The sequence below is a fragment of the Littorina saxatilis genome, linkage group LG15 (genome assembly GCF_037325665.1).
Source record: "Littorina saxatilis isolate snail1 linkage group LG15, US_GU_Lsax_2.0, whole genome shotgun sequence".
Classification (NCBI taxonomy): domain Eukaryota; kingdom Metazoa; phylum Mollusca; class Gastropoda; order Littorinimorpha; family Littorinidae; genus Littorina; species Littorina saxatilis.
This window is the reverse complement of record NC_090259.1, coordinates 38438985-38463482: the sequence shown is the minus strand read 5'-3', so window position 1 is coordinate 38463482 and position 24498 is coordinate 38438985. Positions and strand designations below refer to the sequence as shown.

The 24498-nt window shown below is 44.6% G+C and overlaps 2 protein-coding genes across 4 annotated transcripts in view; one reads left to right on the top strand and one right to left on the bottom strand.

Moving 5' to 3' along the window:
- The window catches only part of LOC138949277 (cyclic AMP-dependent transcription factor ATF-6 beta-like), a 30686-nt gene extending 29471 nt beyond the window's left edge, over window positions 1–1215 (bottom strand). For all 3 annotated transcript variants that reach the window (XM_070321066.1, XM_070321067.1, XM_070321068.1), the window contains exon 1: window positions 1046–1215. In XM_070321066.1, coding sequence (XP_070177167.1) covers window positions 1046–1133 — 88 coding nt within the window. In that variant the 5' untranslated portion in view covers window positions 1134–1215. The remainder of the gene's footprint in view (window positions 1–1045) is intronic.
- Window positions 1216–1441: 226 nt separating this feature from the next.
- On the top strand, window positions 1442–24498 carry LOC138949278 (uncharacterized). The gene is made up of 9 exons (XM_070321069.1): window positions 1442–1508; window positions 2355–2598; window positions 3820–3962; window positions 13284–13403; window positions 15087–15200; window positions 16003–16155; window positions 16870–17078; window positions 18976–19143; window positions 23895–24498. The coding sequence occupies exons 2-9, from the start codon at window positions 2420–2422 to the stop codon at window positions 24102–24104; spliced, it is 1296 nt and encodes a 431-aa protein (XP_070177170.1). The 5' UTR covers window positions 1442–1508; window positions 2355–2419; the 3' UTR covers window positions 24105–24498.

The following is a 24498-nucleotide window of genomic DNA, read 5'->3' as shown; positions in this document are numbered from 1 at the left end:
ACAATCTCATGCTCATTAGCATGCAAGGCCCGAAGGTTGGAGACAGCAGGGGTGTTATTCGACAGGCGTGCGCGGAGTTCGACAGGAAAACTCGCCGTATTTAGGTAAGGAGTGTCTTTAAGTCTTTCGTGCGTGTTTTGTTTGTGTCTGTACGTGTTTTCGTAGTACGCAAAAATATTGGTCTGTGACGCGGTTTTTTCGTTTCGTTGCGTATGACTTACGCGTTTTTTAAAAAGCTAGCGCGATCCCTGAATACAGATTTAGAGTTTGTTTCACCTCAAATATGTTATTTTCAAATTTCTATCGGATTTACTTCATTTTGAAATGACACAAAATGGTAGTTACTAACGTGCATGCCATGCAAACGTTTTGTAAAACTATAATTAATATAAACACAGAAGTGAAAGTCACTGTGTGTGTATGAGTAGCCACGCTTGTGCACATGTTTATTTATAAAAAGGGAACATGCAAAAAAATATAAATTATTCAAAGAGTTGGTTCACTGTTTTTAAGATGTCACATTTTATAATTTATTTCATTTTCCAACTCAGTCACTCTCAGTCTCACACTCACAGTCAAAATTTCAAACTCTTTTTCACCCAATCAGCCCAGACCCAAGCTCAGTCAGTTCATATCGACTAAATGTGATATTGGTCTCGTAAATAGTATGTACAAGTACTGTGCCTGATGCAATTTATACAAGTATTACTAAACTATTCACTTGGTTAGACGTTCATCACTTCATGCACTTGCAGTTGCATCTAAAAAAAAAAATGGGCGTGACAATCCACCCCAAATGTACACTGGTGTCACTGTCAACATCAGGAGATTCTACCTTTTTATTACGTTTACATGCTAGCTAATATAATATTTTGAATTCTTGTTACTTAATGATCATGACCTTTCTCTAAGCAGACCACGAGGCAAATAGGAAGTTCTGGTGATCTAGATCAAAATGCTAAGTAATCGGTATTGACAGTGACACTCGGCGTAATGCTGTGCTGTGGTGAATGAGCTATAAATCATTTTGAGCCAAGCCCCTTACCTTTAATATCGTTGAAATCATCTCCGCACACAAGGTCTGTGGCTAGGAATAGTTTCCGATCGACCTCTGAGACAAAATCTGTTGACATTTTTGTGTTTACATCAGTTTCTTTACGTTACACCGCACGCGTTGTCTGTTGCAATCCCACAATCCTGTATGCAAACAGGAAGTAGGCTAAAGATAAATTCTAAACCCAGAAGAGTACGTGTCAGTTTCACACAATTTTCAGTATTTTCCTTCTTCATGTGCATGTGTTGGCAACATTTAATGTCACTGAGTTAAATTTAAACCAAAATCACAATGTAAGCAGCAGATTAAGAATCTCAAGGAAGGACTTGGGGGTTGTCGTAATGTACTTCTTGTTCCAGGAATTCTAGTGCAGTTGCACCCTACCAATTTTACAAGACTTACGTCCCTTGCTACCTTTGACCCAAGGGAAAGTCGACTGCTTGAACTTTAGTAGGTTGGTGGGTAGTGATGTTTTTAAGTATTCATATAATGTGTTCTACTTTATTGCACTTCTAAATCATGTATCGTTGTGTGGTTTCGATGAGTTCTGTTGCACTAGTCCTGTCCTATAGCTATGCAGAACTAAAAAAGAGTAGTCCGCCTGAAGACCGTGGTCAGTAAAGTGGGACTGGGAGGGGAGTGGGCGTGGTTAGTGTGGTCAGCCAAGCGTAACTAAAGCTTGACCTAAAGTAGGAATGTGTCACATCTGTATTGGCGTCGTGATTTGAAACAACAGACAAACCCAATGTTTCGGCAGATGATGACAAAATTCTGTTATTTCATGGGAGAAAAAAGTTTTTTCCGGGGCATTTCTGTTTTCCTGTGGAATAATCGAATAATGTCAATATCCGCTAAGGATATCGTTACTCTATGGATCAGCAAGACTTAACAGCAACTTTTACTTCCATAAATTGCCTCTAATAACCCAAAAATGAACACGGTCAGGCCTGAAAGTGGCAAGTATTTTACTCGCCATGGCAAATAAAACCATGTAACTGGCGAGTAGAAGTGCTGCATCTACTCGCCAAATGCGAGTAAAGTTGCTCATACAAATTGTTGGTTTGGCTAGTTAAGTTTGCTCTCTGGCTTGTACATTTTCAGAATCATTAGCCAAATTAAGACTAGTACAGTAGTAGACCATTTTGGGGGCTTTCTGGGCTGACGGTTTGGTTCTGGAATTGCAATGATGAAACTTGTATTTTTGTCCAGATTTACTGGGTTGAACTCATTTTCTGCCATGAAATGAATTTCAATAGTTTGGTAGTATACATTGTTACACATTAATTTACCCTTTCTCCAGGGTGTGCTGATGCACGGTAGCTGATGCACGGTAGCTGATGCACGGTAGCTGATGCACGGTAGCTGATGCAGCTGATGCCAGACAAAGAGATGGCAGAAAATAAAATGGACTGCAGCGGACTGGACAGCGTTGCTTTTGGTGACGAGATTCGGCAAAAAGAGTTCCGCCTGCGACCAGCCTCGGGCTTCATGAACAATGGATCTTATGGTTCAGTGCCCAGGAGAGTCCTGGATGTGCAGAAAAGGTGTGGTCATTCATTAAGGGTGTGTGTGTGTGTTGGAGGGGGGGAGGGAGAGATGATGGTTGTGGTGTGTGTTTGTGTGTGTCTCTGTCTGTGTACAGTGGTACCTGTGATGAAAGGACAACCTTGGGACCAGTCAAAAGTGTCCCTTCATTGCAGGTGGCCTGTCATGACAGGTGATAATAGAAAAATAGAAAACAAGATGTCCTTTCAAGAGAGGTGTCCTCTCAATCAGAGGGACCACACATTGCAGGTACCACTGAAGTTGAGGTGCCGATATTTTTCGATGTTCTAAAAATGTTGAATAATTAATTATGGTGGGGGATGGGATGGTTTGGTGGGGATGGTGGTATGTGTGTGTGTGTGTGTGTGTGTGCATTTGTGGTTGATGGTGGTACAGTGGAACCCCCATTTTAGACCCCCCAATTTAAGATTTTCCTCTGATTTAAGACCTTGATTTTTCTATTTTCTGTTCATAAGATCTGTAGATTTATCCTCATTTTTAAGACACCCTCCTTTTTTACTTGGTTAAATCTTAAGACCTGATTTTCACCGATTTTTGGAGGTCTTCTTCTTCTTGTCGTTCGCTGTTAGATCGTCAGTCCGGACTGCAGGGCGAAACGTGCTGTCCTCTCCAAGTCCTCTTTGGGGCCGTATAGCTTCTTTTGTAGCGCTGTCTCCTCTGGCCAGGTGGTGTCCCTCAGAGCACTGTGGTATGGACAAGCCTGCAGGATGTGCTCTGCATGCTGTCTGATTCTTGCCACACGGACATAGGGGGGAGGGAACTCATGAGCTTCAACTTTGTGGCCATATGATGGTTTAGTCTGTTATGTCCAGTGCGGAGTCTGAGTAGGACGACTTGTTCTTCACGTTGGAGCAGGTGGTAGTCATCTTTCTCCGCTCTGGTTTTCCTCTTGTTTTTGATGATTGTCTTTTTTTCCTTGTACTGCAGCTGGGACGTGAACTGTTCCTTTGAGGCACCTTCCTTGGCAAGTTTGTCTGCAGCCTCGTTTCCTGCAATGTTACAGCTTTAAAAGGGGGGTTCCACAGTAGTGGTAGTCCTTTTGTGTGGATTTTATCTTTAAATATTTGAATATTTAGACATTTATGTTATTTTTATATACATGTACATTTTTTGCATGCCATATATTTGTATTTTCTTTAAGACAGGTAAAACTTGATTTTGGCTTAGCAAATCGTTCATGTTTTTTGTTTGTTTTTAAGATATCTGGACATCATGGAGAGTCACCCGGACCACTGGTTCCGGAGAACAGCGTTTGAAGACTGGAATGACGCCAGGAAGTCTGTTGCGGAATTTGTCAGTGCTGACGTGGAAGATATTGTGTTTGTCGTCAATGCAACTTCAGGTGTGAATTATTATAATTTGCAGTACAGTGGAACCCCCCTTGTAGGACTCCCCACAGGCATGGGAATTGTCCGCCGAAAGGCAAATTTCCGCCGAAATATTTTTTTGTTCCGCCGAAAAAGCAAAAGTGTCTGCCGAAAAAATAAATGGGGGAGGCAAAAATGGTTCTAAAAACTGAATTTAATGGCAAACTTGGAGCTCAGATGACACCAAGTTGCACCATTTGGGTTCTTAGGAGAGAAACAATTTCCGGGGGAGGGGGGGGGGGGGGACCCCCTAGTAAGGCAAGGCGATTCGCGCCGTCGACTTAGCTATTACTTACAGATTTTCAGCCTTTTTTACTTCTTTCAATTCCCATGCCTGTCCCCAATTTTTTTTCTCAGAATTTCTGTTTAGCCCCATTGTAAGACCCCCTCCTTTTTAAGACCTGATTTTCTAAGATTTGAGTTCTTAAAAGGGGGGTTTCCCTGTATGTAGAATTAAGCACTGTTGATTTATCGTCAGTCTTTTGAACAACTAATTGTTAGTTGTGTTTGCAGTAGCTAATATGTTAATTGTTCATTTCTTTTGTTGTATTCTTTTGTCACACAGGGTTGTATGCAAACCTCCTGAATGAACACAATAAGGCTACACATAATTCTGTGAGCATGTATCTGTAGTAACAGCTGCATACCTTTACCTGACTGAAAGTCAGAGTGTGTGAAATTGATTCATTAGGAAATTCATCAGCATTAATTGTTCTATACATGTGTAAAGCCGAGCGGTGGTAGCTTTACGGAAACGTTAACTGTCTGTGTCTAAGATGTTACCGTGCGTGTGTTTTAAAAGGCATTTGTCAGGATGGCATTCAAACCACACGCACCGGACGAACAGACGAACAAAATACTTCCGACACCAAATATAAAGCCGACAAGGTTGCGATAGGGTTCCAAATTGTATTCAAACCAAGACAACAATCATAAAACATACATGGGCTACGTGAGTTCTTCCATAGAAAATATATCTATACAAAATCTAGGTTGGTTTTAACACAGTCTAAACACTACACTAACAGACAAAATCTGAGTCTTTACAATGCTGGAAAATCGGGCATGACCCGTAGGTACCCTAGCGATCTAACTTACTCTTTGAAAACAAAACCTAAGTCCTAATCTGGATGAAAAATCGGGCAGGGGTTCGGGGCCTGGACAAAATCGAGTGACGCCACTCGATCACCGCGTGTTGGTAACCTTTAGAGTAGCGCGCACTACTCTAATAAGCCTCGTGGTAACCGAGTGAACAGCGCGCACTGCTCACTATTGCCAGTGGGACAAGAGTTGCGTATCGAGGACGTGGTCTGTCAGGTCAGGCACTAAGGCACACATACCATCCGGACCACACGCAAATCTGAGGAGAAGCACTAAGCATAGGGCGTAGGGTCGAACCACTTTAAACCCAGCTCAATGCAACTCCTCCGTGGTAGTTTTGATGACCCTGACTCTAAAACAGGGGAGACGCATGTTTCAGGCACTTATTAGGCACCCTACTCTCTCACACGTCTCCCGACCTCACGGGGACAGGGGTCTTTTATAGCTAACGGGGTTTCCTCCTACGTCACCCTAGCAGGACCAATGAGAATCCCGCTCTGGCAGCGCGGGAGCAAAAGGGAGGGGAGGTGGAGGGCTCCGAGCCTGCTGCCAGCCTCCTTACAAACTGAAGTTAAACTCCTCAAACATACACCAAAGTTCTTCTATTAAGAAAACCCACATAAAAATGATGTACACACATACGTCATTAAACAACAAACCTTACAACGTATCTGTAGATACCAAACACTTGTAGGTAGACAAAAACGCAGACGAACTGCAAAACTTCCAGTTACACTCTGTCTCTCAAAGACTGAGCAATTATGTTCACGCAAAAATGCTTCCTCTCTAACATACAAAACGTCCGCTAGACGTTCATATCAAACGGCAAATCCATGCCCATAAAAACCCCGCAAACCGCTGCGTGCTCAAAACAATAATGGCCACTGCCATAACAAAAACATCGGCACACCCCGGTTTCATCCGTCTTTATACATTCACATACGCCACATATATGATTAACATAGCGCCTACATTCTACTGAATACATATATTGAATATACGAACAAAAAGGGACACCGAAAACAAGAATGGCAAAATAACATAGGGAGAGAGAGAGTACGTGTTTGGGCGGAACATAGCAGCAGAACACGTCAAGCCCAATAATCAGCAGACGAAAGAGAGGGTAAAAGGAACATTAATTCCATTCTTAGCAACCTAAAGGAAGGGGAGAAAGAATGCGTTGCATCTGAAAGCGAGATGATTAAAACGTCATTAGAAAGGGTAGGAATATTCCAGAACTCAAACGTTCGTCACTCTGTACTGTACAACTAGGAGAGTTGCAAGTTCAGCATTTTCTGTCCTTTAGCCTATCTTGGGGAGGGGTGGAAAGAGGACGGGGGAGGGGGGGGGGGGGGGTACTAGAACAACGACCGCCTGCGACCTCAGCCGCATCCTGTGGGCACCGACAGAGAGTCCACGAGCAAAAGAAAAGGGGGGAGGGGGGGTTTTAGAACAACGACCGCCTGTGACCTCAGCCGCACCCTGTGTACACCGACAGAGAGTCTACGAGCAAAAGAAAAGGGGGGAGGGGGGGTTGTGCTTGGGGCCCAGAGCAACTGCCTCTCGGGGTCAGGTCGGGGCCAGGGCCACCAATTGGCACCAAAGACAAAGTCTTGCTATGTGACCTATCTACGCACTGGCGATTTGTACTGGGTCACCTTTTGTGCTATTACACTTTGCAGGACTTTCCTTGGGGAAATAAGAAATACGCAAAAAACGTATGTGTACTGCACTTTTCTCCACAATGCCCCCTTCTAAAAAAAATAAGTTTGTCCTCAAACTTGGCAACAACAAAAAGATATAAGAAGGAGAAAAGTGTCACCGATCTTATCTCAGTTTTACCACACACAAAGGCTAATACAAAAACTCTCCTGACACCAAATGTAATACATGTTTGGTCTTCTGACACCAGATGTAAATAAAAAATACCAAATGTAAAGCCGAGTAGCACGTGACGAACTCGAAAAATGAAAAGGAACCTCTTAGGATGGACTTCCTAACTCGATTATTCTTTAACAAAAATACAAGGGAGAAAACGACGACTGGCCTATATTGGTTACACTCTTCAAAAACTTTCCCAGATGTACATTGGTATAACACTCAACATTTTACAACCATCTCATGCGTTAAACAACGCCCAGTGAGCGTGACAGCCATCATAAAACTATTAGAAGCTTTCCTGAACAAATCTTCAACCCTGACAGTTTTCCTTGAGAAAAACAACAAAATACCATGGGTTCAAGCACTGAATGACTATATGCAGGTTACAATACAAAAACAGAATATCTACAAGAGCCTCGGTTCTCTTTCAAACCAACGTCACATTTTCATCGTTATGGTTCTTAATGTCTTGCGCACGCCATCACTCCGAGACAATGTTGTCACCGGAAACAAAACAAAAATTTAAATGCATCTAATCCAATACTGCTCACTGGCTATGCTAATCTATGGTTTTAAAAAAAAACCACATCTATCTAGCTCCCTACCCTTATCGATCGCGAAGTCACTGGTGCCTATTTCCTTGATGCTTACGTCCGACGCTTGAGTTGTCGCCTTCTCCGTCGACGTCGTCCCTCTCGGTGGATTCCGGGAGAGTGGTACCTCGACGACATCAGGCGCGTCCTCGCGGCGCCGGACAGCAACACAGGACCAGATGACACCCGGCGCGTCCTCGCGGCGCCGGACAGGAACGCAGGAACGGGTGGCCTCTGTGACGACATCTGCGACGGCGTGGACAGGACCCGAGACGCACCAGCTGCAGCGTTAGACAGGTTCCCCTGTCTCGTCAGACAGAGGCAGGAATCGCGGGCTCGTGGCAGCGCGCTGTAAAGCTCGCTCGCCGACCGGATCCCCTGCAGCGCACTGGTCAGCTGGGTTGTCCTCGTCAGGTCAATGAGAGTGTTTGTTGTTGGTATCGGCTGCATTTCGTGATGACGTATATTCGAGCTTTCTCCCTCGTTTGAGATGTAATGACGTAATTCTTCTTTCTCCGTTGTTGTGCGTGGCTGTTTTCCTTCTCCAACATAGGACAGAATCAGGTTCCGACGTGTCGTCTCCAGGACTGGGCTCCGTACTGTTATACCTCAGCACACCTAGCAGCTCCTCAGTCGATTATAGTTATAATGTTCGACTCCAGTCCCCTTCCGAGTCTCGTCTTCCTCAGGCTCCCCTCGCTGTCCCGGCTTTCCCTTCTCCGGTTTTCTGACAGCCCCACCTATGTGATCAGCATAGGTACATCGGACGACACGGCTCCTGTCATTCCCCTGACATTCGCCTCCGCCCGCCTCACAAGTAGCACTTCACTGCCTTCTTGCGTTGGCGGAGTCGGTCTGATTCTTGCTCCCGCGGACCGCAAGACTACATCCCGTCGTCTTTCCAGAAAACAGCCCGTCATCTCCTTTTGGTTTTACCCTGGGGCTCACTAGGGAGCCGCAAAGTTGATGACAGAAGTACCATAAATCGTCATTTTGTACATCTTCGTTTGGGGATTAGGCGCTGATTGACGTCATCATGTGACGTGGTGCTGCCGTTATTGCCTGGTGGATCCTCTGTCTGTGACGAGTTAATTGTTGTTGGACAGTTGAAATAAATCAAAAATAAAAAGAGTTTATTAAAAAAAAACGATGACGTCTCTTCGTGATGACTGGCGTTCCGTGGCTCCGTTGCTAGTTCGCTTCTATTGTGAAGACTTGTGCGTCCTCCTTCAGGCGCCGACGAGCCCTCGTCTTCCTGAAGGATTCAAATTCCATTGCCAGCGTGACAGCCTCCTCCACTGTCGCTGGTTTTCCCTGAAGGACAGCCCATTCCATTTCTGGGTTGTCCAGACTGTCAAGGTAGCTTGTTACTGTCAGTTGTTCGGACAGCTCTCCCGTAGCCGTGGGGTAAGCCTTCCGGATCATCCCCTTCAGATCAAGAGCGAGCGCCGCCAGCGACTCGCCCTTTTTCCGCACCCGGCTCCTAAGAGAAGCCCGGTGCATTTCCGTTTGGTTCGGGGGTTCGAACCTAGCTTCCAGCGCTCCCACGAGCGCGTCGTAGTCCCCCCGAAGTGCCGTGTGTAGCTGGGTCAGCACTGACACGGCCTGGTCCCTCAGGCAGGCCGCCAGTTCCATGGCGCACCTCCTCTTGGACCAGCCGTTCATGCTGGCCACAATCTCGAACTGGACGAGAAAGTCGCCCCAGCTCGTTTTACCGTCGAATGTTGGCGGCTTCCGGTTTGTCGGATGGTCCCTCTCCTCATGAGGACCTCTCCAGCGTAGCGGCGTGTCTTGGTTGAGGTCACGGTGGCGCATACCGCCCCACCGTAACCCGTGCTCAGGGCCGAATAGTTGCCCTCGGTCCAGTAGGTTGTACAGCGGCCGGTGCGTGGCCTCGTCCGGCCTCGGCGATGGCCGCAGCCCAGGGCCCGCCAAGGGAGTAACGGGTACCCCTCCCTCGGCCACCCTGTCAGCTGCTGCGTGAAGTCTGGCCCATGGTTGCCCATGAGGTTGTGGAGTGTGGCTTGGTTGATGGTGCGTAGGCCGCCAAGCGCTGCGTGATGTCTCCAGTTCCCGGCGGGCGAAGTTGATGTCTTCCCTGCTCCAGCGACGACCATAGCTCAGGGCCCGCCAAGGGAGTAACAGGTACCCCTCCCTCGGCCACCCTGTGCTTGCTATGGGGGGCGAGCACCGTGGTTGACCATGGTGCAGTGTCCTCCTGCCTGAGGTCGGGAGTGCGGCTGCGACTTCGACTGTTGCTGACCGTGGCAATCGCCTGTGCTGCCAAGGTCTGCATTTCTCGTTTCGTCTCCTGCAGCATGCTGTCCTGCAGTTCCTGCAGTTCAGCGGCCATCTTGGTGAAGTGGATGCCGCTGTCGACCTGGACACTCTCTCGCCAGACAGCATTGTCAGTCCCGCCGCGCGCCATTTTGTCTTCAGAGCAGACATAAACACGCTACAGACAACACACACACACACACAAAACGTTGCCGCGAAAGCAACGAGAAAATAAAATAAAAGGGAGAGGGAAAGGGGTCCTAATCGTATTACTGCTAAAAAAAAACAACGAAAAAAACAAACACCAACCTAAACTTCTAATACCAATTGTAAAACCGTTTGGTGGTTGGTGGGATTAGACAGTTGTTACTGTGACCAACCCTAGACCATGGATCCCACTTCTGACACCAAATGTAAAGCCGAGCGGTGGTAGCTTTACGGAAACGTTAACTGTCTGTGTCTAAGATGTTACCGTGCGTGTGTTTTTGAAAGGCATTTGTCAGGATGGCATTCAAACCACACGCACCGGACGAACAGACGAACAAAATACTTCCGACACCAAATATAAAGCCGACAAGGGTGCGATAGGGTTCCAAATTGTATTCAAACCAAAACAACAATCATAAAACATACATGGGCTACGTGAGTTCTTCCATAGAAAATATATCTATACAAAATCTAGGTTGGTTTTAACACAGTCTAAACACTACACTAACAGACAAAATCTGAGTCTTTACAATGCTGGAAAATCGGGCATGACCCGTAGGTACCCTAGCGATCTAACTTACTCTTTGAAAACAAAACCTAAGTCCTAATCTGGATGAAAAATCGGGCAGGGGTTCGGGGCCTGGACAAAATCGAGTGACGCCACTCGATCACCGCGTGTTGGTAACCTTTAGAGTAGCGCGCACTACTCTAATAAGCCTCGTGGTAACCAAGTGAACAGCGCGCACTGCTCACTATTGCCAGTGGGACAAGAGTTGCGTATCGAGGACGTGGTCTGTCAGGTCAGGCACTAAGGCACACATACCATCCGGACCACACGCAAATCTGAGGAGAAGCACTAAGCATAGGGCGTAGGGTCGAACCACTTTAAACCCAGCTCAATGCAACTCCTCCGTGGTAGTTTTGATGACCCTGACTCTAAAACAGGGGAGACGCATGTTTCAGGCACTTATTAGGCACCCTACTCTCTCACACGTCTCCCGACCTCACGGGGACAGGGGTCTTTTATAGCTAACGGGGTTTCCTCCTACGTCACCCTAGCAGGACCAATGAGAATCCCGCTCTGGCAGCGCGGGAGCAAAAGGGAGGGGAGGTGGAGGGCTCCGAGCCTGCTGCCAGCCTCCTTACAAACTGAAGTTAAACTCCTCAAACATACACCAAAGTTCTTCTATTAAGAAAACACACATGAAAAACGATGTACACACATATGTCATTAAACAACAAACCTTACAACGTATCTGTAGATACCAAACACTTGTAGGTAGACAAAAACGCAGACGAACTGCAAAACTTCCAGTTACACTCTGTCTCTCAAAGACTGAGCAATTATGTTCACACAAAAATGCTTCCTCTATAACATACAAAACGTCCGCTAGACGTTCATATCAAACGGCAAATCCATGCCCATAAAAACCCCACAAAACGCTGCGTGCTCAAAACAATAACGGCCATTGCCGTAACAAAACATCGGGCATACCCCGGTTTCATCCGTCTTTATACATTTGCATTAGCCACGTATATGATTAACATGGCGCCTACATTCTACTGAATAAATATATTGAATATACGAACAAAAAGGGACACCGAGAAAAAGAATGGCAAAATAACATAGGGAGAGAGAGAGTACGTGTTTGGGAACATAGCAGCAGAACACGTCAAGCCTAATAATCAGCAAACGAAAGAGAGGGTAAAAAGAACATTAATTCCATTCTTAGCAACCTAAAGGAAGGGGAGAAAGAATGCGTTGCATCTGAAAGCGAGATGATTAAAACGTCATTAGAAAGGGTAGGAATATTCCAGAACTCAAACGTTCGTCACTCTGTACTGTACAACTAGGAGAGTTGCAAGTTCAGCATTTTCTGTCCTTTAGCCTATCTTGGGGAGGGGTGGAAAGAGGACGGGGGAGGGGGGGGGGGGTACTAGAACAACGACCGCCTGCGACCTCAGCCGCATCCTGTGGGCACCGACAGAGAGTCCACGAGCAAAAGAAAAGGGGGGAGGGGGGGTTTTAGAACAACGACCGCCTGTGACCTCAGCCGCACCCTGTGTACACCGACAGAGAGTCTACGAGCAAAAGAAAAGGGGGGAGGGGGGGTTGTGCTTGGGGCCCAGAGCAACTGCCTCTCGGGGTCAGGTCGGGGCCAGGGCCACCAATTGGCACCAAAGACAAAGTCTTGCTATGTGACTTATCTACGCACTAGCGATTCGTACTGGGTCACCTTTTGTGCTATTACACTTTACAGGACTTTCCTTGGGAAAATAAGAAATACGAAAAAAAACGTATGTGTACTGCACTTTTCTCCACACATGTCTGAGAATAATACACTAATCACAAAGTGTTTACCTAACACGGCTATTAACAGTGCTTCATTTCTGCCTCCTTAGCTGCAGGCAGGCTGAGCTATTTTCAGCACCCATCCTTTCCCACACAGCAGAGATAACACAGCAGCTGCTGGCTCGCTCAGTGCCATACACTGATAAGGCCTATCTCCCGCCATGTAGCGTGGAAGCATTTGGGCATAACAAGCACGCGAGCTTAACAGTGGGCTAGCTGCAGCTGTTAGTAGCCAAATGATCCCCTCTGCCTTGGCTATTTTTTAACTTGCACTAAAATGCAAGCTAGGAACAGCCGTGTTAAAAGGATTGTTGATTATGATAATATGTGACCCTCCACCACGGAATGAGTCGCTTGTCACCAAGATATCAGTCGGTGAATGAGGTTACCCTCAAAACGTCGATCTGAGAAAAACAGCCCCAAACAATTTTGACCTTACCCAGACCTTTTTCCTTAGCAACCAGCTCATTGGTCAAGTATTTTTGGTCTAACCAATAGACACTACACAGTTTGAAAGTCGGAACAAAGACCTTTTCATTCATGTGTGTATCGACGTGACGGGTCCATTTGAAGTTTTACAGGGCGATTGGTGGGTGAAAGTGACTTTTTTCGGGGCGCTAATCTCACACAAAAAAACTCATGGGTTGGGTGCTTCAAATGCAGGTTTTTTTTTCAACTTTTAAGGCATTTTCAGGTTATCAGGTGATAGATGTGGGTAGAAAAGAGACTGAAGAATAACTTTGTAGCGAAATCTCGAAATTGATATCTGGCACCCACTGGACGTATATATTGGGGCTAGCCGCAGAACCACTGGTGGTGACAAACGACTCATTCCTAGGTGGAGGGTCACAATATTGTTTATGTTTCAATCTCTGTCACTTCAGGTGTCAACACTGTGGTACGGTCTCTCAAGCTGGAACCAGGGGACGCAATCCTCGGCACATCACTGACTTATGGTTCTTTGAAAAACCTTTGGCATGATATGGCAGAGAACATCAGCCCGGGTAAATGCAGGTCTATATGTGTCATATCTCTTCAAATCTCTTTAAATGTTACATCGATGTTCATGTCACAGATATGGGCACTGTTTTATGCTTCTGTTGAGTTGGAAACTCCAAAATGTCTGACAAGTTCGTGTGTGTGTGTGTGTGTGTGTGTGTGTGTGTGTGTGTGTGTGTGCGTGCGTGCGTGCGTGCATGCGTGCGTGCGTGTGTGCGTGCGTGCGTGTGTGTGTGTGTGTATGTGTGCATTTTGTGTGTGCATGTGCAAGCAGGAGTTTTCTTTAACTGCAGTGGTTAGAAAAAAAAAATTAAAAAATTAAGAATCAAATCATGAAATCAAAGTGAAGACTTTTGGGGGGAGTAATTTATAAACATTATTTGAGTCATTTAAACCTTTTCTAAGTAAAAAATCACTCTGAAATCATGTTAAGTGAAAATATGTTCATCGTGTACATGTTTTCCCGTGTTATGTTTTTATGTTATTTGATATTGGTGGTATAATGAATCACAAAGATTTCTCTTTATCTGAAATAAAAAGTTGTTTTCTGTCAAAGCGTATTGAATGAACAAATTACTCCAAGGACTGAATACATTGCAGAAGCACAGTAACTTAGCAGGTACCTCTGCCAGGGCTCCCCATAGTGCGCGTCCCTGCGTCCTATACGCACTAGAAGCTGAAATCACGTACTAGAAATTAATTGAGGAGGTCCCGGGACGCACTAAACCAATAAAGAGCGGGTCCCGGGACACACTACATTTTCGCTATCGTGCGTACTGTAGGTATAACTCTGTTCAGACTCTAGTCGTCAGTCAATTATAGTGCAAGCACAACTGCCAGTTTGTATTCCATTTAACAAGGTTTAGTTTTCAAATATTCTCATGAAAAAAGACACTTGATATCACACTATTCGTGATAACAATGTGTTACATCAACACGGGGGGTTTGAGGACCATGGACTCTTTGGACCCTCTAAAACTCTGCGTAGGGGGTCCATGGACCTTCTAAACATTATCAATCAATCAATAGGACGCTTATATCGCGCATATTCCGTGGGTACAGTTCTAGGCGCTCTGCAATGATGCCGTGTGAGATGAAATTTTATACGGCCAGTAGATTGCAGCCATTTTGGCGCATATTTACCTTTCACGGCCTATTATTCCAAGTCACACGGGTATAGGTAGACAATTATTAACTGTGCCTAAGCAATTTTGCCAGGAAAGACCCTTTTGTCAATCGTGGGATCTTTAACGTGCACACCCCAATGTAGTGTACACGGGGGGTGTTCGGACACTGAAGAGAGTCTGCACACAAAGTTGACCCTGAGAAATAAATTTCCGCCGAACGTGGGTTTGAACTCACGCTGACAGCGGCCAACTGAATACAAATCCAGCGCGCTACCAACTGAGCTATGTCCCCGCCCCGCTACATTAAAAGTAGGGGTCCCGGGACCCTCTAGGACGGGCGTCCATAGGGAGCCCCGCTCTACTGTCCTGTTAGCGCAATCAAAGCCTTGCTTTCATGAGAGAGAACTTGATTGTTTGCAAGGGTAAAAACAGCCATACACGTAAAAACCCACATGAGTGAACGTGGGAGTTTCAGCCCATGAACGAAAAAGAAGAAGAGTTTACAAGGGTGACTGAAGTGTCTCTGAAAACTCGTATTTAATTTCTAACACTGTGTGACAGGTGTGAAGGCAAAGTTTCTGGAGATCAAGATACCTATCATCAGCGAAGACGATTTGATTCAGCAGTTTGACGACTACCTGTCCAAAAACCTTGAGGTCAAGTTTGTTCTCATTGGTAAGTGTGTTGCCGAGACTTCAATATTGTCAATATTTTCATTTGATTTACTGTGAAAATCATCCCTTTTTCAAAGATTAGAGATCTTGTTGTCTTCTACAGTGGAACCTCCCTTCACTTCCTCCCTTTTAAGGCCTTGTCTTTTAACCTTTTTAATTGTTCATATGGCTGTTAAGACTTCCTCCCTTTTAAGGCCTTGTCTTTTAACCTTTTTAATTGTTCATATGGCTGTTAAGACTTCCTCCCTTTTAAGGCCTTGTCTTTTAACCTTTTTAATTGTTCATATGGCTGTTAAGACTTCCTCCTTTTTAAGACCTTGTCTTTTAACCTTGTTAATTGTTCATATGGCCCTGTAAATTTACCCCCATTTTAAGACTCCCTCCTTTTTAAGACCTGATTTTCTCAGATTTTTGGAGATCTTAAAATGGGGGTTCCACTGTATAACAAACCTTTTTCAAAGATTGAACCAGAACTGTACCAAAGCAAATTTACGGAGTTTAATCTAACTAATATTACAACACAGTAATGTTTTTGTGAAGGACTCAGAAAGTTTCAAAAAATCAACCTTACTTTGACATGAATACTCCAGGGATTATATTGTGTCAGCGAGGCATGTGACACTCTTCTGAAAACAAAAATATGAACCTCGTGGTCTTCAAAACATTCTAAATTTAAGTTCCACTGAGGGTGTCCGAGGACCCTCTACTCATTAAAGTTAGGGGGGTCCAAGGACCCTCTAAGTTGAGCGTCCAGCAATTATTAGTTTCAGCTCAAAGCGATTTATCGTTTTTTCTTTCGCCAGATCATATCACCAGTCCTAGCGCCATCTTGATGCCAGTGAAGCGTCTGGGTGCAGTGTGTCACAAACATGGTGCCATGGTGATGGTGGATGGTGCTCATGCACCTGGACAGGTGCACCTGAACTTAAAGGATCTGAATGTGGACTTCTATACAGGTAAAAAATAATGCTTTGCTTGAGCGCAGGCGTACATTTTTACATTTTTTCTTGTGATGGTGCAGTTTGAATGTGTATGTGTATATGTATGAGTGCATACGGGCACATCTCCATCTATTTTGTTCTTTCAAATGATCGAATGGTTCTTCTTGTCGTTTGCTGTTGGACTGTCGACATTTCATTTTTGCGATTTGCGTTGATCTATGGTTGGTTAGGTGCGCCTGTTGGCCCAGATCCTTCGACTTCAGCCCTTAGGTTTCTTTCAGGGTTACCCCGCCCTTAGTTCCTGGCTCAAAAACCTAACCCTGGGAACACATGGGGGATTTCTTACCGGGGGTCCCACCCCGAGGCTAGAGCTTTTAATGCGGCTCTTACTCGCATGGTGTAACTGTCATCGGACACGTATAGGGCATTTTATAGGGTAGTCAGTGCCATCTGCCAACCAACTCCGTCCTGGTGGAGACACCGCTAGTTGGTCCGGGACTGCTTATTCTGTATTCGCAGCTGGCGCCCATATCTGGGGGCCGTTCCCCTATCCGCCACCCGGGGACCCGCCGGGTTGAGGATATAAGTATTCTGAATTGGAAGTAGTCTGTTCCCAGATCGAATGGTTAAAAAAAAGTTAAAATTCACAGAAGCGAGAATTTACTGTTCATGACCAGTGGATTTAAAATGTAAAAAGGGAAAAACTCCATTCTTTGCATTTGTTTGCAGGCAACATGCACAAGTGGGCGTACACACCGCGGGGTTGTGCCTTGCTGTGGGTAAAACGAGAGCACCACGGTATGGTCAGACCACCGCTCACGTCGTGGGAGAAGGGCAGGTCAATCTCAGAGCAGTTCTTCAACCAGGGAACTCGGGATTTCATCCCTTTCTTTTGTGCAAAGCATGCCCTTCAGTTTTACCAGGCCATTGGCGGAATGGTGAGAATGGACCCCTACGGTCTCTGTATGTTTGTCAGTCAAGAGCTTTTGTTGCCTAGCTGCAGCATGTCATGATGTGAATACAGTGGAACCCCCCTTTTAAGACCCCCCCCCCCCCCCCCCCAATTTATGACTAACTTCCTCCCTTTTAAGACCCTGTTTTCTCAGATTGTCTGTTGACAACCGGTCGTTCTTAATTAAGACCTCATTTTCTCAGGTTGTTGGAGTTATTGTTGGAGCTAAAGACTGAGAAATGAACAGTTTGGGGACATCCTGCTTGCTGGCGCGCGCACGCAGAGAAAAACTTTCCCTTCTTTATCTTCACTGCGCTGGCTGCAAAGTCCCTCCAGCGGGAGGTGTTTTTAGACAGGCCAGGCACTGGTTTTCCCTTGACTGTCAAGGTCTTAGAAGAGAAGGAGTCTCAAAATTCAAGTCTTCTTCTTCTTCTTCTTCTTCTTTTGCGTTCATGGGCTGAAACTCCCACGTACACTCGTGTTTTTTGCACGAGTGGAATTTTACGTGTATGACCGTTTTTTACCCCGCCATTTAGGCAGCCATACGCCGTTTTCGGAGGAAGCATGCTGGGTATTTTCGTGTTTCTATAACCCACCGAACTCTGACATAGATTACAGGATCTTTTTTGTGCACACTTGGTCTTGTGCTTGCGTGTACACACAGGGGTGTTCGGACACCGAGGAGAGTCTGCACACAAAGTTGACTCTGAGAAATAAATCTCTCGCCAAACGTGGGGACGAACTCACGTTGACAGCGGCCAACTGGATACAAATCCAGCGCGTGACTGAGCTACATCCCCGCCCAAAATTCAAGTCAATTTACTTACACTGGGAAGATAATTAATGTCAGAAAATGGGGTCATATAATAGAAGGAGTCTTAAAGGCCCAGTGCAGCTCACAGCCTTCGTTTTGTTAAAGGCCCAGTGCAGCTCACAGCCTTCGTTTTGCGTTTTTGGTGCAGCTGAGTGCATGTACAGTTCAAAAATCCTCCTATGGTAGTAAAACAAACCCAAAACTACCCAACGACGACATCTGTGAAGCTCGACAGTTTCTTGTTCACGCGAGTGCATATATTAACCTAGTTATTACATGGTGTTTGGTCGGAGTTCGATTCAACTGAGTGATTCCGGCCTCCATTTTGTTTTACACAAACTCATGATGATGTCTGACATAGTTTGCTAATGACTGTCTTTTTGTGCATGATGTGGTGATCTACCTGATCTAAATTTAGATCCAAAAATAGGTCAAGACCAGCCGGGTCCAAGTACGAAATTAATTCTTAAAAAAATCGCAGTTCTTGACTCTTTGGGTGCAAGTCAATGAAACTTGGTAGTTCTTCTAACGGATAGCTGCCTAAGGTATGACTAAAAGCCCCAGGGGCTCCGTGCACCTGGATTTGACAAGTTCAGTACCTTTAATAGAGGGTCTGAAAGCAGATACTGCCACAGTAAAAATTAACGTCCCCACCCAACACCCTTACGTTATGCACTGCATTATATAATGCACTATGCTGTGCATATTTTTCAATTGTTTTGTTTTCTTGTTTGTTGTGCAATTAAAACAAATCAGATTAACCATACGTTTGACGTTTCCTTTTCTGGTGTTTTCACAGGTTATTAGCAATGTTCGGTTAATGTGAACTTTGCCATTGCCCTTGTTGATACAGTGGAACCCCTATTTTCCAACCTAAAAAATCTAAGAAAACAAGGTCTTAGAAAGGAGGAAATCTTATAATGAGGGTAAATTTAGAGAGGTTGTGAAGAGAAAATCTGAGAAAACAAGGTCTTAAAAAGGAGGGAGTCTTTAATGTGGGGAACTGAAAAGGGGGTCGATCCACTGTACAGAATGATCTGATCTTATGTTTTGTGTTTACCTATCTCAGGACAAAGCTGTGGGCTACACACGGGACCTTGCCACCAGGGGGCGGGACCTGCTGTGTAAGGAGCTGAGTCTGGAGCGACTGGACATCCCGTCGTCCATGGAGACCCCAAATCTCCGCATGATCAGGTTGCCCGGAGTTCCTAAGAGCATCCTGGGCTTCGAAAGAAGAGTAAGCAGTACAGTGAAACACATTCTTGAAGACCCCCCGATCAAAAACTACCCCCCGCTGGTTAGGGGGAAGAATTTACCCGATGCTCTCCAGCATGTCGTAAGAGGCGACTAACGGATTGTTTCTCCTTTTACCCTTGTTAAAGTGTTTCTTGTATAGAATATAGTCAATGTTTGTAAAGATTTTAGTCAAGCAGTATATAAGAAATGTTAAGTCCTTTGTACTGGAAACTTGCATTCTCCCAGTAAGGTAATATATTGTACTACGTTGCAAGCCCCTGGAGCAATTTTTTGATTATAAGTGCTTTTGTGAACAAGAAACAATGAACAAGTGGCTCTATCCCATCTCCCCCCTTCCCCCGTCGCGATATAACTTTCGTGGTTGAAAACAACGTTAAAGGTACTGAACTTGTCAAATCCAGGTGCACGGAGCCCCTGGGGCTTTTAGTCATACCCCAGGCAGCTATCCGTTAGAAGAACTACCAAGTTTCATTGACTTGCACCCAAAGAGTCAAGAACTGCGATTTTTTTAAGAATCCGGCTGGTCTTGACCTATTTTTGGATCTAAATTTAGATCAGGTAGATCACCACATCATGCACAAAAAGACACGTCACTAAGCAAACTATGTCAGACGTCATCATGAGTTTGTGTAAAACAAAATGGAGGCCGGAATCACTCAGTTGAATCGAACTCCGACCAAACACCACGTAATAACTAGGTTAATTTATGCACTCGCGTGAACAAGAAACTGTCGAGCTTCACAGATGTCGTCGTTGGGTAGTTTTGGGTTTGTTTTACTACCATAGGAGGATTTTTGAACTGTAAATGCACTCAGCTGCAACAAAAACGCAAAACGAAGGCTGTGAGCTGCACTGTGCCTTTAACACTATTGTGACTAGCATTGCCACAGCGTTAACTCCTGCCTGCCCAAGCTTGCCACCAAGAAACTTCCCAAAAAACAGTAACTGTAAAGAAATCTGTCTAGCAAGCTTGAATTAAGTCCAATCACCACCAAATTTTGTGTACTAATTAAAAAATGGATGCCCAGTTCAGTCGTGCTATTTATAAGTTTGTCACGCGATTTGTTTTAGCAAAGGGGGGTGAAAGGGGGATAATTTGTGTTTTTTAACGTTTTTTTTGTGTGTTTTCTTTTCCACTGCTTTTTTAAAAGTTATTTTTTAACAGAAAGTATTATAAATAATGTTATAACCAAACAAGGTGTAAAACCTATGAATTAGCTGAAATATTGTTAAAATTCTACACAGAAATAAGGAGACAGTACAAAGAAAAAAACAAGCAAATCCCGCATTCACTCACAGCATCCTGACTCAAATGAAACAAAACTGTGACACTGACACTCACCAAATGATGTCTAGGTAATCCATGTTGAATATAAGTCACATTTTCACAACAAAGTCCCAACTGTACACCTATGAACATTTCCAAAAGGATTAGGCTCCAGCCATCCATTGTTATCAGTGCTGCCACGCCCCCCTTGCAACTACACATTCGAAGATTCATGCAGTACCACCCTAACACGTGTAGTTTGCCGACTCATACTAGCAGCAACAACAGGACTGTTTCATCCTCAATATCACTGCTATTATCGCTTTCTTGAGGCGAAAACAACACGTCGGAATCATGATCTACAGGGTCCTCAAGATCCAACATCCGGAGAATCTCCTCCCGTGACAAGGCTCGCCTTCGATTCATTTTTTTTCTCGAAAAAACCGCACAAATCAGACTAATATTGCATATGGCTGAAGGGTACACCAAGTGTGTCAAGGGAAACAACTCAATTTACTGCAAGCTTCAAAAACCGGGAAGCAATCACGAGTCGTGTACCTTGTATGTCTAATACTAAAATAGTCACTTCCCGTCCGTGGGCGTTGCAGCGCTATTACTAATATAGTCACCTCCCGTCGCGAAAGTGTTAAACACCAAATAAAGAAAGTAAAGAAAGATCAAAAACTCTTCCTTTCAAGACCCTGTTTTCGCAGATTTTTTCTTCTCATACCCTATGTAAATTGACCCCAATATTTAAGACTGATACCCCCAGTCTTTCGGATGAGACGAAAAACCGAGGTCCCTTCGTGTACACTACATTGGGGTGTGCACGTTAAAGATCCCACGATTGACAAAAGGGTCTTTCCTGGCAAAATTGTATAGGCATAGATAAAAATGTCCACCAAATACCCATGTGACTTGAAATAAAGTGTAAAAAATTCCATCTCACACGGCATTAAGTCTCAGGGCTTGGAAACATGAATACACGCATGCAGGAAAAAAGAAAAAAAATGGGTAGTGCCGTATATTGTATGGCAGCTCGCTTTCCCCAGGGAGAAAGCAGCCCGAATTTCTGTGAGGTTACCCTCATGGACTATATAAAATCTTATCCTTATTTCTCTGATTTTGTAAAGGTCTTGAAAAGGGGGGGTTCCACTGTAATATTGCACCACAGACCTCCAAAAATCCGACAAAATCAGGTCTTAAAAAGGAGGTAGTCTTAATTAAAATGCGGGTAAATTTACAGAGGTTATGGACAGACAGTCAAAGAAAACAGGGTCTTAAAAGTGAGGAAGTCTTGAAATTGGGGGGGGGGGGGGGGGGTGGTCTTGAATTAAAAAACTTAAAAACTGTATCTAGTTTCTAAACCCATATTCCCCCATGCGTAGAAATCTTGCCTCACACAGAAAGCAGTCTCACTGTTACGGCAACCTGTCAAATCTTTGTGCCAGTGATCAGTTTGCCTGGTCTCCCTAAATGCATCTGGACTGGGTGGCCGAGTGGTAACGCACTTGCGCTCGGAAGCGAGAGGTTGCGAGTTCGACCCTGGGTCAGGGCGTTAGCAATTTTCTCCCCCCTTTCCTAACCTAGGTGGTGGGTTCAAGTGCTAGTTTTTCGGATGAGACGAAAAACCGAGGTCCCTTCGTGTACACTACATTGGGGTGTGCACGTTAAAGATCCCATGATTTACAAAAGGGTCTTTCCTGGCAAAATTGTATAGGCATAGATAAAAAATGTCCACCAAAATACCCGTGTGACTTGGAATAATAGGCCGTGAAAAGTAGGATATGCGCCGAAATGGCTGCAATCTGCTGGTCAATGTGAATGCGTGATGTATTGTGTAAAAAATTCCATCTCACACGGCATAAATAGATCCCTGCGCCTTTAGTCCTAGTCTGGAGATACGCGCGCGATATAAGACTTCATATAACATAAATGGTCCAGGGGCGGATTAGGGAGGGGGGGGGGGGAGGCATGTTTCTGGTGTGTTGCCGGCTGTCAACTAAACAAAAAACAAAATTCTGTCTGTGAAAAAAAACTAAAAACATTTTCTGTCTGTGAATTGTGTGATGTTGTCGGGAGCAGATATCAAGGAAGATAAATTGCCATTATTTAATACTAACTTTAAAAGAAATAATGAGTGGCTGCTGACACCAGTTGATCATGTTTAAAATCAAGGATAAGCCACAAATTGTTTATAAAATAGCTACAGTTCTTCAGTTTCAGGGGGGCTTTGCCCCCCAGACCCCCCAAGCTCTATACCCCAGGTTGTATCCCCCCCCTCTCTGGCTTTCTTGCTCCGCCCCTGAATACTGTGTGTGTTTTTTAGATAAAGTACACTTGTCTTTGATAACTTGCATTATTATATATCAGGTGTTGTTGTGTGTGTGTGTGAGCTTCTGTGTGTGTAGTACACTACTGTTAACCATGGTTATCATCAATTTTGTACTTGTTTTGCATGGTAGCGCGCGTTCAAACGTGTCGTTTAATCGTTTTCGAGCTGGTTTATTGTTGATACAAAAGATTACTGAAAGATGCCTCAAATTACTGAAAAGTACCAGTTGCATTCCTGATTTTCATTTGGGGGGTTAAACAGGTCTGGTTAAGTGTGGAGATTTTTCCGATCTCCCAGGTCAACTTATGTGCAGACCTGCTAGTGGCTTATCCCCCTTCATGTGTACACGCAAGCACAAGACCAAGTGCGCACGGAAAAGATCCTGTAATCCATGTCGGAGTTCGCTGGGTTATAGAAACACGAAAATACCCAGCATGCTTCCTCCGAAAGCAGCATATATGGCTGCCTAAATGGCAGGGTAAAAACGGTCATACACGTAAAATTCCACTAGTGCCAAAACACGAGTGTACGCCGGAGTTTCAGCCCACGAACGCAGAAGAAGAAGAAGGTATGTGTCCAAGTGAAAGCCTGAACAGATCTACGGCATACAACATATTCATGTACAGTGAAACCCCCCCTTTTAAGACCGTCAGTCTGAGAAAATCAGGTCTTAAAAAGAAGGAGTCTTATAATGGGGGTACATTTACAGAGGTTATGAACAGATCATCTGAGGAGACAGGGAAGGAGTCTTATAATGGAGGTAAATTTACAGAGGTTATGAACAGATCATCTGAGGAGACAGGGAAGGAGTCTTATAATGGAGGTAAATTTACACAGGTTATGAACAGATCATCTGAGGAGACAGGGAGGGAGTCTTAAATTGGGGGGGGGGGGGGGGAGTCTTAAATTGGGGGGGGTCTTAAAAAGGGATTTCCAGTGTATGTTAGGAGGATGGGATCTTTCAATGTAAAGTATTAAGCTTAGAATGTGTGTGTTAGTGACTTTAAGTCTCCGTGTGTGTGAATGAGTGTATGTGCGCCTTGAGTCGCCTATTGGTGAGATATGTGCGCGTTACAAATATTCGTATTATTATTATTATTATTATTATTCGTTTCTGTTTGTTCTCCAGGATGCAGCACTGAAACTACAAGAAGACGTTTACAACAAACACGACATACAGAGCGTCTTTGACTGGGTGGATGGCGCTCTCTACCTGAGGATTTCCACACAAGTGCACAACACACTGGAGGATATCCGCAAGCTTGTGCCTGTACTGAAAGGTTTAATGGACGACTGTGTTAGTTATGACAAATGGTCTGATGCCAAAAATGATGTTTAATGAAAATCCAAAACCAAATAAGACTGCCAACGTTCCAAAATTCAGAGTAAAAAGAATTAAAAAAACAAGCAAGGTATGTTAGGCAAAAAAAAAAAAGGTCTGTTTACGGTAACATAGGGTGAAAAAATAGGGTCGGTAGGTCGGCCTTTTGTTTTTTTCCATTTTTTTTTTTCTCCCCTCTTTATGATGTTTCACAGTTCATTTCTTCTCATCAATCCCTGTTTTTGCCCAACATAACTATAAACAGTACTTTGAGCTTACCTCCCTTCTGTCGTCTGCTGTTTGAGCGCAAACAGCTCTATTTTGGATGTGTTTATTTATTTTTTTTTCAGACGATCCAAAAAAAAAGATTAGGGTCGGGCCTAAAAACTAGGGTCGGTCGGGTTACCGTAAA